General features: G+C 33.8%; 2 protein-coding genes across 2 annotated transcripts in view; one reads left to right on the plus strand and one right to left on the minus strand.

Annotated features, from left to right (window-relative positions):
- The first annotated feature begins 9,352 nt into the window (after positions 1 to 9,352).
- Positions 9,353 to 15,922, plus strand: LOC143248944 (2-amino-1-hydroxyethylphosphonate dioxygenase (glycine-forming)-like). The gene is made up of 3 exons (XM_076497974.1): positions 9,353 to 9,595; positions 12,589 to 12,814; positions 14,863 to 15,922. The coding sequence occupies exons 1-3, from the start codon at positions 9,452 to 9,454 to the stop codon at positions 15,084 to 15,086; spliced, it is 594 nt and encodes a 197-aa protein (XP_076354089.1). The 5' UTR covers positions 9,353 to 9,451; the 3' UTR covers positions 15,087 to 15,922.
- Positions 15,357 to 17,085, minus strand: part of bsf (bicoid stability factor) — a 93,733-nt gene continuing 92,004 nt past the window's right edge. Inside the window, exons 36-37 of the mRNA XM_076497973.1 lie at positions 16,353 to 16,513; positions 15,357 to 16,170 (exon numbers count right to left, since the gene is read on the minus strand). Coding sequence (XP_076354088.1) covers positions 16,117 to 16,170; positions 16,353 to 16,513 — 215 coding nt within the window. The 3' untranslated portion in view covers positions 15,357 to 16,116. The remainder of the gene's footprint in view (positions 16,171 to 16,352; positions 16,514 to 17,085) is intronic.

Genomic DNA, 17,085 nt, shown 5'->3' on the forward strand with positions numbered 1-17,085 from the left:
TATTGCATCTGTTTGTCTAAAAGTACATTTATTTATATTGATAGGCATGCAATTAATCTTTGAAATTCTGTACAAGCATTGATTGTTAAGTTATGCCTACAAATTAACATAGCCTTTAGCAAATATTATTGAAGAAATAAATTGCTTTTTCATGCTTTTATGAACAGGACTTTTTTTACCAAATAATCCAAGAGATTGAAACTACTAGAGATGATGAAACAGTTACAATAAGAGACAAAGTTGAAAGAAGATCAGTAAGAAATAGAAAATTAGAAGAAAATTATGGAATACTAAAAGAACACCAAAAAGGAAGATGTAGGAAAATAAAAGGAGAAATTTGTAAGATTGTGAAATGAAATGCAGGAATTTAAAAAACAATTTAAAAAAGATGTAACGACTAAAAAGGAATTACAAAAAAAAAAACAATAGTTGTTTCAAGTGTAAATTGAAAGGGCATATTGTCTAAAGCTGTACAAAACCTGTAGGAAAGAAAAATTTCTGCTGAAGGATGTTGGAAACAAAAGAATTGTTATAAATGGTGAGAAACATTGAAATTACAACTAAGACTGTTATGAATCAACAACCATTGTTAAGACTAAACAAAATCCTAATGATAAGCTTCAAGAATCTGAACTATTTTAATCTGGGTTTGTTTAGATTTTCCCTCCCCATGGTGTAACTGAGAAGCTACTTCTGTTTGCCTGAGTGAATGTTTTGATAGTGTCTGTTTGAAATCTGACTTTCATTCATGCTGGAATACCATTGTCAGTCTCTCAGACAAAATGTGAAAAGTGTGATTAAATAACTCAAATATCATCAGTGAAGCTTAAACATCTCCCTTGTTACATCTGTTTTAGTGTAAGCTCTGTCTGCCACTTGAAAGTAGCTGGTGTAATATACAAAACAAACAGCATTACACAGAATTCATATTGACCATATCTTGTGCTAAAAGCAGTCTTAAGTGTGCTTCTCTTGTACAGCTTGACTTAGCAGTTTAGGATGTCAGATTCAAAGTGTTAAAATGGTGGGAACCTTCTAACTTCTCAAAATTCATCCTTGCATGCTAAAGAGTACATGATTTTACAAGTGACTGTGTTATCTGTTGGTCATCTATGCAGAACATTGGCATAACTTTACTTCCTGAAAATCATTAGAAACAATCAAGCACTTTTAGAAAGTTGTAGGATTTTGTCTTGCAACATAAGCTGTAATTCAGCATTTGTAACCTCCCTAGTGCTCCAAGGAACTTGTTATGGTAGTTGTTTTATCAGATGTGTCTCCAGTGTGTATGTTGCTGATTTTACCCAGGATCCCACAGGAAAAAAGCCACGTTCACCAAACAAGTCACCAAGTTGCTTTCATTGCATTGAGTCTAGATTATCATCACAATAAGCAATTAGAGGAGCACTCAGTAGAAAGCATACCTCCATCATGCAGAATTAATTAAATTCAACCCTCAAAATATAAGAAAATCTGTATTTTCAATAGACACAGACCATTCATGACAGGACAATGAGGAATAGCATTATGTATGTTTATCAAGTGTCATCGAAGTTCTATCATTTTTCACTGAGGTACAGAACAAATATTGTGTGAAAAATTGGTCCATATATTAGCAGATAGTTTTTTTATGATCTTGACCATACAAAAACTAATCACTTCTAAGTTGAGTCATCCCAAATGTATACCAACTTTTGTCTAAGTTCATTTAACTGTTTTTGAGAAATCGTGTTGACAAATATACCTTAAGTGGTTGAAGTAACCAGTACTATCATTTGTGTTAGTAACCACATATTTGCTCTTGGTTTTATTGTGATAGATGCATCCCTAGTATTTCTACTAGCATTATTTACATCCACTTTACTTGCTGACTACATCTATGACAACTCCAGCATCCAGCTGGGTAGCCAATCATCCAAAGTTACAAAACAACACTTGGACTTCATCCATTGTTAAACAGATCACTACCTAAGCTATAACTGTCTATTTCTTGGACAGGAAACAGGTTAATTTATGCATGGCTTTGTAACTGTATTACAAGACACTGATGTACAAGATTGTTTGAATTAAACCACAGAGCACTATTTATATTATATATGAAGGTACTATTGTTCTCTTACTATATGCATTTGTGCAGTACACTTCTTGTGCTTGATCTAGGGGATATTGAATGTCTTGGAACATTAGCTCTTTCATTACAGTGGCAAAACTAACTGATAAACTATAATAAACCCAGATTCAAGATGAGAGAGAACTCTTTTTCTTTCTGTAAACATTTAGATTGTACCATATGCATTTCTTTTCTAATTTCTAGTCTACTTTTTGAAAAAATAAAGTCAGTACTTAGTGACCCATAGTAGTGGTATCAGTCAGAGATCTTGAAAGGTTGTGAGGCCCATCAGTGTTCTTGCCACTCCTGTGTATGCCAGGAACTTGACCTTATACATCCTATCAATACATACCAAACTATACCTAGCCTTGCCAAAGCTGGATTGGCAACAAAACAAATGCAAGCTGTCTACTGTGTTCACTCTAAGGCTGTGGTTGAGCAATACCATCTTGCTTTATCAGTTTACAGAGCATTTACTACATTATCTACTACTTATTGTTGATTATCTAGGACCTGCTTATCTGATGGATGTTTATTGATATCCTTTTCTACCTTGCATCTATGCAAACTGTTTGTGTGGTTGGCAATCACTTGCTGATACATCAGCAGGAGGCTATAGCTATGCCATTGTTTATTGTGCTGTAAAGTACAGACAGTTCCTTTGCCAGTATCCCACTAGTGCAAAATGAAATAGAGACTTCATTTTTCCTATCACAAATGATATATAGGCAGAAGAATTAGTATTGGTTGCTGCATGTGTTCCACAGATAGGCATTGCAATTGCATACACCCTTGTGATGGCATATACTATATGTTAGAGCTTTCTCTGACATATTTCGTATGGATATACTTGCATAGCCCTATTCACTTGCTTAAGACTAATGTGATTTTCTTGTATTTATATCTTGTAGAGGTAGCTGGTTATTAAACCCCTGATATGGCTTAACCCATAGACACATATTAGTCATAACTGTCTGCTAGTGGAATTGCCACAGCAGGTTTCTTTCTGACAACTGGCTTGAAGTGACCACTTCAAAGCATGTTATGATAGATATGGCTTTCATCAGAGTGATTTTGTTTCTCACTTTCATGTGCTGTTATGTTTTAGAGAAACTAGATGCAATGTACAATACACTGAAATATTCATTTTAACAACAAAGTTGAAACAAGTGAATCTTTGATCACTTTTACTGGACAGCTCATAAAAGAAACAGTGTAGAATTGTTAATAATCTAATTTTAAAATGTTCTGTACTGAGAAAACATAGCATTATATACATAAAACACTAGTGATGCCATTTGTCCCTCCATTAAATCAATAGTAAGTTTATGGACTTAGAATGTTCATATAGAAGGGTTAGTTTCTCATGGTGGACAGAGTGCAAAATGTCCATTGTGTAACTTTACACCAAGAAGACAATAATGCTTATTTTGTGAGGGTTTCTGTGATATATATTTATGTGTGTATTATTACTGATCACTCTCTGCATATTAAGGAAGCTTGTATCATCGAGGTATGATTTGATATGTCACAAGTTATGTGTTTCTTTGCTACAGTTTAGCTTGCTGCCTGGTAAGGAGCATCCATACTGTGTCTGGGTCCTTTGTTTACCGTTCCTTTTGCTCCTGAAGCAGTAATCTTGGTATCTAACAATATGGCTTGAAACCTACATGGTCAGAACATTCAATGAAGTTCTGTTGAAATTTTTGTTGCAGGCCTGAAATATGCCATTAAACAAAATCTTACTTCTACAACAGATTTTAAAAGTTCATAAACCACCTCAATAACATATCTTCAACTTGAACGGTGAACTTACGGGTAGTACTTGTTGTAGACTACAACTGTTTTTCCTTTGTCATACAGTGTGTACATTCTGGACCAATGAGTGTATGAGCAGCATATATTATCACTGTTCAACTTCATCCTGCAACTGCAATAACACTACTCAAATTCCACAATTGCTGACATTAGATGCACACACTAGCTAGAGCTTTAACTAAAACATATGCTAGGACAGTAATACCTGCACCCACTCAATCCATCCAGTGAGCAAATAAAAATGTGACAATTTTAAACAAGTTGACTCCTACAACTCTGGCCATGTGATGAAAGACCAAGGAAGCAGTAGAGTTTTCATTTGGTCATGAGATGAGGACAGCGTTGCACTTCTACAGTCTTTGCAGGCAGGGATGCCATCTCTACCCACAATATAAACGAGAACTTTTGCCTGCATGTACATAAACACACACTTCTCTGGTTTTGGCTTCAAGCTTTCTTCTCATCTGCTAAAGCACTATGATATGGTTATCAGAAGTAGGCTAGATATTATATACACTTCACCATTATAAGAGGCTTAACAGTATTTATTTTGTTTGTTGACCCCAGCTGTGGTGATGAGCCATAAAGAGGCGAAACTAGAGTTCTCAGCAGAGGGTATGGCCAATCGAGATATGCATTGGGCCTCTACATCACAGATTTTCGTTTCAATTTCACCTACTGTGAAAAGTAAATAAATCTTTAACATAAGAATACAATAATTACATTGTCTGCTGTAAAAAACTGAATAATGAATTTGACGAAATGTCATGACATTATTCATATACTTAATTTAGGTTGCTATATGGTGAAATTAAACGGACTGACTCAAAACCCCATAGTTTTAGGTCTGCTTTCGTTATTCATTATCGAGATATAAGGTTCAAAGTATTGAATCATCGGGTACTTTCCCATGCATTTATTCATCTGTCTGTGGGAGTTGAAAGTTATTGATGCGAGTTACTGCATCTACCCATCTGAAATTGAAGAATGTTAGCGTACCTTCCTTCTTCCTGGAAATTGCTACTGGGGCGTGGAAATTGCCACACACTATCTAAAGGCTACATGATTCTCTCCTTTATCACCCATTGTATGTTTGAACTGGCTACCCCTTGTGCAGGGAAGCCCACTCAACAGTAGTTTAATCAAATGTGCATTGTTTGCACCTATGTGACTGGAAAGTACTTTGTTTGACTCAGTCTAGTCCCACAAATACATTGGTACAATTAACCAACAGATGGCTCAGCTTCTGTGTCGAACTGGGACTGTTTGTACGTACTTCCACTATTGACACCAGGATTTTCAGAAATTGTGCACTCGCCTTGGATGTGGCGTAATGAAATTAATAATAATGATGTTACTAGTTTTAACTACTTTGACTTCACTTACCATTACAATGATCATTCCAGTAGTAAATTGTATAGACTGTGTTCAAAAACAGTACGAGATAAAAATTGGACTGTGGTTATGGTATAAATTACTTGTTCCTTGCATATTTTCATCTTATGTCCAATATTGTAAAGTTGTCACTGATAAGAATACAACAGAAAGCGGCATGACAGCAGGAGAATCTGATATGGCCAGGTAGTTAGGGTGCTTGGGCGCGACATGGCCAGGTAGTTAAGGCACTTGACTCGTAATCCAAGGATCGCGGGTTTGGATTCCCATCACACCAAACATGTTCGCCCTTTCATCCGTGAGGGCGTTATAAGTTACGGTAAATCTCACTATTCGGTGGTAAAAGAGTAGCCAAATAGTTGGTGGTTGTGACTATCTGTTCTCATTCTAGTCTTTCACTGCTAAATTAGGGACGGGTAGCGCAGATAGCCCTCATGTAGCTTTGCGCGAAAATTCCAATTGTTTGTAAGTAAACGCAAAGCTACGTAATGGCATATCTGTGCTCTGCTCAATACAGGTATCGAAACCCGGTTTCTAGCGTTGTAAATCCGCATGAACGTTTGAATTAGGTGGAGTTGTATAAATTAAACTACCTTCGAGCATTGCAGAAATTTCTCTAATCTTTAGCGTTATCATATATTTTGTGTTAAGTTACTTGAATGGAACTTTAAAGATAGAAGTAATTAAAAGTTACATTGTTTTAGTCAAATTAAAAGGTCTTTTTTAAAGTTAATTTTCTTGTCAGACAATGTAAAACCAGTATTTGTTTTTTTAATAATGAAAATGCCAAGTTCTATTAGTAACATAAAACTATACAAATATAAAAATGATTATGTTCAAAATGTGTGAAAATTTATATAATTTAAATAAAGATTATGTTTTGATGTCTAAATTATACAAAACTTAGAAAAATGTAAAAGTATAAAATACTTAACATATACAAGCTTGATTATTATATACTTAACATATAACTTTATTATTATATGCTTACACAGACGTATTTTATAAAGTTTTTATCGCGTATTTTGTATTATTTCTACTAATGTTCCCAGGCTTGTCGTGACCAGGTAGTTAAAGCGCTTAACTCACAATCTGTGAGTTACGGATTTCGATACCCATCCTACCAAACATGCTCACTCTTTCAGTCATCATAAAAGCGATGATCAAAAGAGCAGCTGAAGGGTTTGTGGTGATGGTTATTTGCTCTTCCTCTAGTCTTTCGCTGCTAAATTAGGGATGGCTACCGCTGATAGCCCTCGTGTAGCTTTGCGCGAAATTAAAAAAAAAAAAATCTGCTAAACATCATGTAACTTATGGCGAAATTCGAAACTAATTAATGTTCCTATTTACATATATATATTTAAATTTCGTAGCATTATAATGTTACTTAATTTACTTTTGTAATATAAAAGTAAATATGAAAATATGAATTCTTAAGTGGCATCTGTTGGTTATCTAAACAGTTATGTTTGTCAAAGCTGGGTTATAGGTCAAAATTATAATTTGAATATTTAGTTTACAAGTTAGATCACACTAAGAACAGCTCTAAGGTAACAAAAAGTAGTACCATTTAAGATCCTTCCATACAACAAGGCATACTGATGATACTCCCAAACTATGATCTCTTGTTCAGGACAATGGAAAATGTAATGATTAAGTGTTGTATGCCCTGCCACATTATTATTATAACGACAATGATGACAATCTCTGTTCTGCAATAATTCAAATCACTATGGACTTGGACTAAGAATGTCACATCCATTAGACTTTGGACTTTAGAAAAATATGACGATCTTTTCCAATCCTTTAAAGACTTTTAGCTGCATGCACAGTGATAGAGAATTTGGTAGCAGGGCCTTGTTAGCACAGCCATTTAAAGGTGGAGGTGATATCAAACAGGTAAATCTTTCATTGTTCAAGGGCATGGTAAAAAAGGATTTGGAGCATTTCTTCAAACGTTTCAAGTAAGAGAAAAGCAGTGTAATATCTGATGACGAGTATGATGAACAGTCTCACACCTTAAAGCATTTGTAAGAAGAGCAATGTAAAGACTGGGTCACATTTCTCAATGAATTATGCTACATCTTTGATTCTACACTAAATCACTCATAGTTACATTATACAACCGACTCTAAATAATTTATAGTACATCATACAGCTGACTCTTTTTCATATATACATACATTCTACAACTGATATTAAATCATTTATAGAACACTATAAAAATAATACTATTACCTAGTGAAATAACTAAGACACAGTTCTCAATGAATTACACTACATATTTGACCCTATAGAGAATACAAGAACACAATTGGTTGAATTCGAAGCTTAAAAGTGACCCTTCTCGCTCTAGATACCATATCCAAACAAGACGTTTATGGTCACATTCTACTATAAATCTCTTCTCCTTGAGGCACAAAGAATTTCTTATGTCCATTTAGATATACTCTTTAGACAACCTCTGTTAGGAAGGTGGAGGGACTTAAATAGACTTAATAAAACCATTCACACATTTCCTAAGAATTTCTTATTATTGTGACATTTAATTTACTTACCTGTTGGCTAGTGTACTGTAAAAGGCCAAAACATTAATAAATGAAATAAAATAGAGGTTATTTCAAATTGTATGTAATGACCTTGTTAACTTTTACCTCTATCAGACTAGTCATAATTTGTTCAACAAAACTGTAACGATTTAACAAAATGTTTTGAAATATAAATACATAGCAATCAGCGTTACTTAAAATTCTTAGTTTTAGAAGAAAAAAAAACCTCTTAATGACTGATGAATTAAAACTCTGAAGTTATACCGCGAACAATGGCACATATTAGCTCTAGCCAAGTTGGAAGATGGGAGAGTAACATTTCTAGTATAGCCACAGCTTTATAATGCTAGAATGCTACTATTCTCTTTCCCTCTTTTATTTCACATTAAAAACTGAAAGTTAGTTTATACTTCAGTGATTCACCAAAAATTGGTACAATTATTGTTTTTTTCTTTTGAAAGCAAAATAAAGTGTGAATGTCACAGCAATCACACATACAAATGTTAATCTGGCTTGAAATTTACATCATGTAGATTAATTTTTTTAAAATATTTCATAAATTTTGTTAATTCATCTCGTAGCCACTAGGGACACAAATGAAACTTGATTAAACGGATGCATGACGATTTAGGAAAGTAAAGGTCGTAAGTTGGCCCGGGAGTCACAGATTACATACACGTGTGGATTCAAATCACACCTCAGGTCTTTTAGACATTTTAAATTATGTAACACTTCAGATATATTAATACAAGACTCAAAATTGATGCACAAAATTTATTTTAAATATTAAATTCAAGTTTTACGTTGTTGAAGATAATAATCCAAACAAAACTGAGGACTATTTGGTCCTATTTTTCATATAAGGCGAATATAAAATGAGACGCTTTGTATAACTTTGCTATTTTTTATATTACCTTTTTATTTTAATTAGTTGTTTCACCATATATAAAGTGAGTTAAATATAAGCAATTAATAATACATAAAATTTCTATACTTTTGATACACACATACATGTGTGTGTATAATTTATTATCATTCTATTTTTACGTTAATCATTACAGTTTCGTTAATTGTGATTTATATAATCAAATAATACTTTGAAAGAATCTGATGTTTATTCTTGCACGACTTCTCGGCCCAGCATGGCCAGGTCGTTAAGGCACTCCACTCGTAATCTGAGGGTCGCGGGTTCGAATTCCCATCACACCAAACATGCTCACCCTTTCAGCCATGGGGGCATTATAAATTTTCGTGGCCCATCCCACTATTCGTTGGTAAAAGAGTAGCCCAAGAGTTGACGGTGGGTGGTGATGACTAGTTGGCTTTCCTCTTGTCTTATACTGCTAAATTAAAGATGGTTAGCGCAGATAGCCCTCGAGTAGTTTTGCGCGAAGTTCAAAATCAAACCACAGCTTCTTAAACTACACCTAAATAGAAACTGTGTATTTTTATGGTTCCTTTACAAATAAATCACCACGATTTTTTAAAACCTAAAGCTGAAGGACAGAAGCACTGATAACATCTGTGTAACACACCAGTACTTAACATCATCAGCAGTACAGACAGCGACAGAACAGTCATGACAGAGGTTGAAGTGGTGAACAAAGTTTTTACATTGTTTGAGAAATATGGAAATCGTGATTACCTTGGGGAACCTGTAACTCAGACACAACATATGCTTCAGTGCGCCAGACTGGCCGAAAATGGTGGCTTTCCAACAGAGGTAATAAATAGTCTTTAAAACATAATATGATAGAAAGCGTACATAATTTGGTAGAGTTTATACGAGTATTTGAATAAGAAAGTAAGATATAAATCAGTATTTGTTTTTAAGAGAGAGATTTCTGGATGAATGTTTAGATAATTAAAAATTATTTGCTATTTAACCTGTACTTTTATGTCCGTTGTTTAGCCTCGTGAAGAAGTTTCATAAACATAGTCGATAGTTTATTGCGAAATCTTTTTTATATAGGGAATGTTATGCTTAGTCACTACATATACAACGTAAACAGTACAGTTAGGCCAGCAGCAGAATGACCTTGGATTCTAAATAGTTACGCTAATGGCTTGTACAGAATCCATTCAACTCGTACACATTTGATAAAGATACAAACTAGAAGTACAGTGTTCGAATATTTTGCAACTTTATAAGTGAACATTTAATATGGCTAATAACTCAGCCATAGTTGATAGGATCTTCGACTTGTATGAAAAATATGGAAATACATCTTATCATGGAGACTCGGTAACGAAAAGTGAACACATGCTGCGTTGTTCACGTAGCTGAACAACGTGAACTTCCTCTAGAGGTAAAAACATTTGAGCGATGATACTATGTAATTTTTTATTTTTTTTTACTTTTTCTTGTTCCTGGGCAGAAAGTGTTATTTCCCAATTGCTTGTGACTAAAGTAAATGGAAAAGAGCTATTTTTCTTTTCAAACTTTGCTTTTGTGACCTGGGTAATGAAATTTTCAAATTTACCAATTTTCCAGAACATTCCAGGTAGATCTAGTGCTGAGTAGCTGATAGAGAATTTTCTCGAACTTACAAGAACTTTCTAGAATGTTGTAGAAACCTCATAGCTGTTCTGCTCCATAACGGGAATAAGTATCCGTCTCTTTCCCTGGCTCGTTCAGTGCACCTCAAACAGGAATACAACAGCATCAAAACCTTACTAGAAGCCTTGACGTATGATGAATATGGCTGGAAGGTTATCGGAGACTTCAAAATGGTAGCATTCCTGATGGGTCTCCAAGGAGAATTTACCAAGTTTCCCTGTTATCTTTGATTTTGGGACAGCAGGGACACCACAGAGCACTACAACAGGAAGCACTGGCCACAATGTCAAGTGGACCTTCAGAAGATGTTGTTCCCACAACTGCACATAAAATTGGGTCTTATGAAACAATTTGTCATAGCTCTTGATAAGGAGTCTGCACCCTTCAAGTACCTTTGAGACTTCTTTCCAAAGTTGTCTGAGGCAATGATCAAAGCTGGTGTCTTCGTTGGACCACAAATAAAGAAGATCTTGGAATGCACAGAATTCCTCAAAAAGCTTAGTAGGAAGGAAACAAAAGTTTGGGGCAGAGGTTCGGGGCTTCTTGAGCAATCATAAGGCCAAAAATTGTGGAACTGGTTGAGGCTCCAGTGAAGAACTACGGCAAAATAGGCTGTAGGATGTCTCTGAAAGTCCATATCCTTGACGCTCATCTTGATAAATTCAAGAACATGGGAGCATACTCAAAGGAGCAAAGCGAGCGATTCCTCCAAGATATACTGGACTTAAAACGCCACTACCAAGGAGCATATAACGAAAACATGATGGGAGCCTATATTTTGGGGCTGATACGTGAAAGTGATTTGCACTGCAGTCGCAAATCTCGAAAACTACTCGCTTCTAAACATTTTTGTATAACTTTAGTATAAATACATGTGAATCTTTTATTCAGGCCTTACGTAAATGAAAATGTGCAAATTTGCCCGTTTTTACATATAAAATAGGTTAATTTCAAAATTTCATTACCCAGGTCACAGAAGCAAAGTTTGAAGGGAATAATGGCCATTTTCTGTACTTTTACAACGTATGCAATTAAGAAATAGCACATACTATCCAGGAACAAAATTCGTGTTGCAAAGTGTGATCAGCCTAGAAGTGGGCATTGTGTGTGTGTGTGTATATATATATATAATGAATTTTGGATAGGCCTATTTGCTTACAAAAACACTTTTATTCTTTTGTTTTTTCTTTAAGATATATCCCTGTATATATATTTAATACGGTGTTTAATTCCTTTTTTATATTTGGAAGTTTAGCTACAGAGAGAAATTCTTATGAATAAATTAATGTACATTTTTATATCACGTGGCGTGTCTGTCTACATACAAGTGACGTAAACTGTTAAAAAAAAAAAAACTGTCGATAGCAGTTTCTTAAGTATTCACTCACGTAAATTATTTTGTTACTGTGCCGAGAATATCACGCAGCCGTTAAATTGATCGATTTTATTTAAATATTGTCAGGATATTTAGTTAACAAGATTCAAACTGAACTACACTTTGCTACTAACACTAAACATTAGTAATGTGTACAACTAAGAAAAGCTACACTTGATTCCACATCTTGCTTGCTGCGAGTTATTAGAAAAAACAGAAATTTCAACTTTAAAATAAATGGAACACTTGGGCACGTAGGACTTTGCAGCAAAATAATAATGACAATTATATGCTGTGAACTGCTAAAATTCATCGTCTACTTTTAAAACACAAGTGTTTATATTATTTGAACGGGGGAGGGACATGTTTGCTTCATATGAAGTATCCTTATGTACACTAAAAGCCACATCTAAAATCACCAAGTTGTTTCTATCTACGAGCCCAGTTGAATATACTGACACCACTATCTCAAAAACTACCAACTTGTTTCTTTCATATACAGTAAAACTTTTCCATCGAATTCCTACCTTGTTTGTATATAGCTACAACACTACCCCTCAAACTACTGGCTTTTTATATACCAACAATTTGTTTATCCCTTAAACTGCAAACTTATTTCTACATACCTGTAGTCCACATACTAAATGAAATTAAAAACTTTTACAAACAGAAGCAAAAATTAATGCAGTAATTTTTTAAAATTAAAATTACCAATAACTGCAAGTCATTATTTAACACGGAAAAATAAATGTATTTTGCAAGTTTTCGTAACGTTTTACAGGTAGTGCTGGGAGCCTTATTTCATGATATAGGCCACCTTGTGGGAATGGACGAAGATTTAGATACAATGGTGACTAATGAGACGTGTCTTGGAGCTCAGAGTCATGAAGTAGTGGGCGAAAGATTTTTGAAAGAGCTTGGCTTCCCATCAACCATAACAGACTTAGTTCGAGGACACGTGGATGCCAAAAGATATTTGGTGTTCAGTAATATGGAATATTACAAGAGTAAGTATGAAAGGATAATCCTAGTTTTGTAACAAAGAATGTTGTAACAGTGGAAAAAACGCCCAGCTAGTAGTATTTGTCTTACTTCCGTAACAACTGATATAACAATGAGTAAACTGAATAGAAAGATATTTTTGCTTTAATCTTGGAAATATAACAGTCTATAAACTGTTTTTGTTTTCAGTTTCAAAATATTTAAGTTAAATAAGATACATATCTTTTCAATTCCATTGAATTAGAACAGTAATAAGACTATGTTATTTATCCTCACTTCAGTAAATAGTCAAAATTCATAACATTGAACTTTTGGTAGTTTTAAATGATTAACTTGGTATCCTAAGTTTAGTAACATAGACTTCAAATCTCAAAGGTTTGAATATGTTAAATAATACTTTTGGAGCCCTCACCACATCATTCCAGTCCGTATTGTTATGCCTAGTTATACTCTATGTAACAGTGCGTCATGACTAAAAGCCATGCAATGCCGTATCCACTGCAAAAGCTCAGAATAAGGATGTCACGTCTAAAGCACACTTTCTTCCTCTCCCTTTTTTAACCATAAGCAATTTGGGTATAGGAGGATGACAGTTTGCCAATACGTTTATCAACAATTTCATCATTTGAGGTGTGGAATGGCTGAATGGGGAGTATGGCTATAAATCTTGATCTTGGTAAACAAATATCCTACTGGCTTAGTATCCAGATGGAGACACTTGATGACTGTGTTGTGGACTATTTTATGGGACAAGTGGATGGATTTTACCACTGACCTTTCTGTTTGTGATTTCTCATTTGTTACAAGATGCCACTTCTTGCTTACCATAGCTGAGTATTACTTGTTGCACATCTCTTCTTGGATATTCTTGGTGCTTCAAGTTGATCCATATCCTTTTATTTCTCAATGCCAGCAAGTACAAGAGATATTCCCATCTTGGAAATTTTAAATCTCCAACCTGAACACATCTTTATGATCTGAGTGCATGAATATATTTTGCCTTACAAGAGCTGTTACATACCACTTCAAAAGAATGATCAATTTTCTGTAGTGCACCACTACTTAAAAATGCCACACAATGTCAAAATGTAGTTGCCAAGTGACTTATTGATTTGCTTATTCAAAATTGTTAAATATAATGATTTTATCCTGTACATTGTCTTATGGCACATAAGAGAAGTTCCAAAACAATAATAACTAAGTTAGGAGTGTTACTTGTTACAACACATTGTCTTATTAGCATTGATGTTACCATAAGAAAACTAATGTCTACATGATGTAACTGTTGTTTTTATCAAAGTTGAAATTTGAATTGAAGAACAAGACATTTTTAAAACATTATATCACCTTTATAACTTTCTATGTGATGTAGTGTAATAAAGATATAAATGGTGCACACACAAAGCTGCTTTGTAAAAAGTTTCTCTGACATCAACCTAGCTCGGCTGATAAAAGAGGAAACTACATTCCTTAGAATGGGTTTGATTTTAATTTTGAACAAAGCTACATGATTATTTGTGCAAATTATTCCTAATTGAACAGTGAGAGACCGTACGGAAGGAAGCTGGTCATTATCGCTACGAAAACTCTTGGGGTACTCTTATCAACGAATAGTTGGGCTGACCATCACACTACAATGCCTCCATGGTTGCAAGGGCAAGCATGTTTTACTGGTATGGGGATTCAAACCCACAACCCTCTCATTACAAGCACCCTAACCACTTAGTTATGTCAGGCCCCCTTAGAATGGGTGTAAAAATCCCACACCTAAAAATATGTATCATAAGTACATTTACTTTTACAGTTAGCATCAGTGCACAAAGATAATTTGCAGATAAAAAAATTCTGTAAACATTCACTTTTAACAAATTATGTAAACTTATAAAGCTCTGGTTTTAATAAATTGTTTTAATTTTGCCATATGTTTTAAAAATCATTTTATGCATTGGTTTTATTATTGATACAAAAATATGTGTTTATATAGAAATCTAACAATGTGACTAATTAATCAAATTTAAGTGCACAACTGATTCAAGATGTTATGTTTCTTCAGAACTTTCAGATGCTAGTAAGCTAACGTTGGTCCACCAAGGAGGAGCTATGACCCCTGAAGAAGCTCAAGTATTTTCAAACAGTCCAAGTTTTGATAGTATTTTACTGATTCGAAGCTGGGATGACCAAGCAAAGGATCCCAAAATTCAAGTTAAACCTTTAGATCATTACAAGAAAGTTTGTTTAGAATATATGGAAAACTTGCAAAAGAACATAAATACTTAGTTATAGGAAACAGAAGATGCAAATTATCTTTAAAAAATTGTACAAGTCTCCAAACAGAAAATATTAAGTATAACTTATCATGAAAAATATAATCATTAGAAGTTGGACCTCTAGACTTAAATAAGATGATGGAAAACTTTATACCACAACAACGTTTAAAATATTACACAATGAAAACTAACTTGTTATTAAGTGATGAGCTTAGTAGCAGTTAACAGTCTTGCACTTTTTGACAATATGAATTTTATGAGAAATGGATTAACTGAAATAGAATAAAGGCTGTTCTTACAACCCATTTATTAAATATAGCAGTTCATTAACCCATGTATTCATATGAAAAAACAACAACAAATATTCTGGGCATATTTCTGTTCAGTTAATAAAACACTGATATTCAAAAATCATCTTTTATCAGTAGACTAGAAAATACTGATGCACGCAAAGTAAACATCAGATAAGTTCTAGGTTTAAATGCAAGTGGTAGAGAAATGAAGCATCAGACTGTATAAATTTATGTTTTTGTACACACCTCTGATATCATAGCTGTAACAGATTAATACAAAATTCACACACTATAAGAAGTACAGTTGAATGACATTTTAATAATAATTATTGGATCTAATGAATTTTTCTTTTCCAACAGATATATAGTTATAAATCTATGGAAGAAATCAATAAAACCTATTAACAATGTGAAGTAGTTTTAATATTTTAATGTGTTACAACTATTTTGATCATAAATAAAACAAATTGTAATAATGCTATTTTAACCTTGACAAACTGAATGTACATGTTGTTGAGATGTGATGAATTAAAAATGACTGTTCTTTTCTTCATATCTCAAGGTCAAAATCCTTGAAAGCATTAATCCAAATAGTAGTAACAATGAAAATCACTTGCTGAAAATGTTCAAAATAATAATCTTGTATGTGATGCAAATTAAGTTTACAACATTCAATATCTACTGAAAGTTACTACACAACCGACTCCACATAAATCTACTGTTCCACTAAAACTAACATAAAATGCTTCATCTTTGCTCGTCATCTGAGCTGTCACTGGAGCTATCTTCTTGGGATCTACTCTGTAAAATACAAGGTTTAAAGCTCACTAAGTGCTCCTACAACTAACATAGTCTAAATGGTAGAAAAATAAGAATGATAAAATTTAATGAACATGAGAAACAATGTCTAAGCAATGAAAATAACAGCTGTAGATTAAACATTTCATTAAACTAATTATAAAAGTCAGTATTTAAAATCTTACTTGTTGCTCTGGCACTTCGAAAGGAACCTGCAGTCCTTCCTGAAGAAGGTTTGTCTTCAATCTAACTAAAGCTGATCTGTTAAAGTCACTCAACTTTAAGTTCTTTTTATCCTGAACTTCTTGCAGCACTGCTAAACCCTCTTCATTTTTCTGTGTATTGGCTATATGAAAGTAACAAATGCAGTTCAGAAACCTGTATTAATCACTTTATCCATGCAACTTTCTGACACAAATTAAATTTCTTAAAATGATGAATGTGAACACCTTTTTTATTTACTTGTAGCATCCCTCCCCCTGTTACCTTAATTGAAAGTTTTTAATTGTTTCAACACAAAGCTACACAATAGATTGTATTCCACCTCGGGGGAATTGACCCTCATATTTTAGTGTTGTAAGTCTATAAATTTACCACTGACCCACAAGAGAAGTAAACAAAGTCTACAAGTGATTGTCATTTTCTTTGAAGTTAAACACAAAGATACATAATGAACCATATGCATCTGCCCATCACAGATATCAAAATACAATTTCTAGAATTGTAAGCCCGCAGACATATCGCTGTGCCACTGGGGGCCTTTTTACTTATATAAAAATATATAGTTACCACTTCTATATAACACATAAGACAACCTTATAAGTTACAGATTTGTTCCTTTCATTTGAACCTTGAAAGTTAGTATTGTATTCTTCTTACAACTTACAAATGAAATCAGTTACATGGAATAATTATGAA

This window comes from Tachypleus tridentatus, chromosome 4 (assembly GCF_004210375.1).
Source record: "Tachypleus tridentatus isolate NWPU-2018 chromosome 4, ASM421037v1, whole genome shotgun sequence".
NCBI lineage: Eukaryota > Metazoa > Arthropoda > Merostomata > Xiphosura > Limulidae > Tachypleus > Tachypleus tridentatus.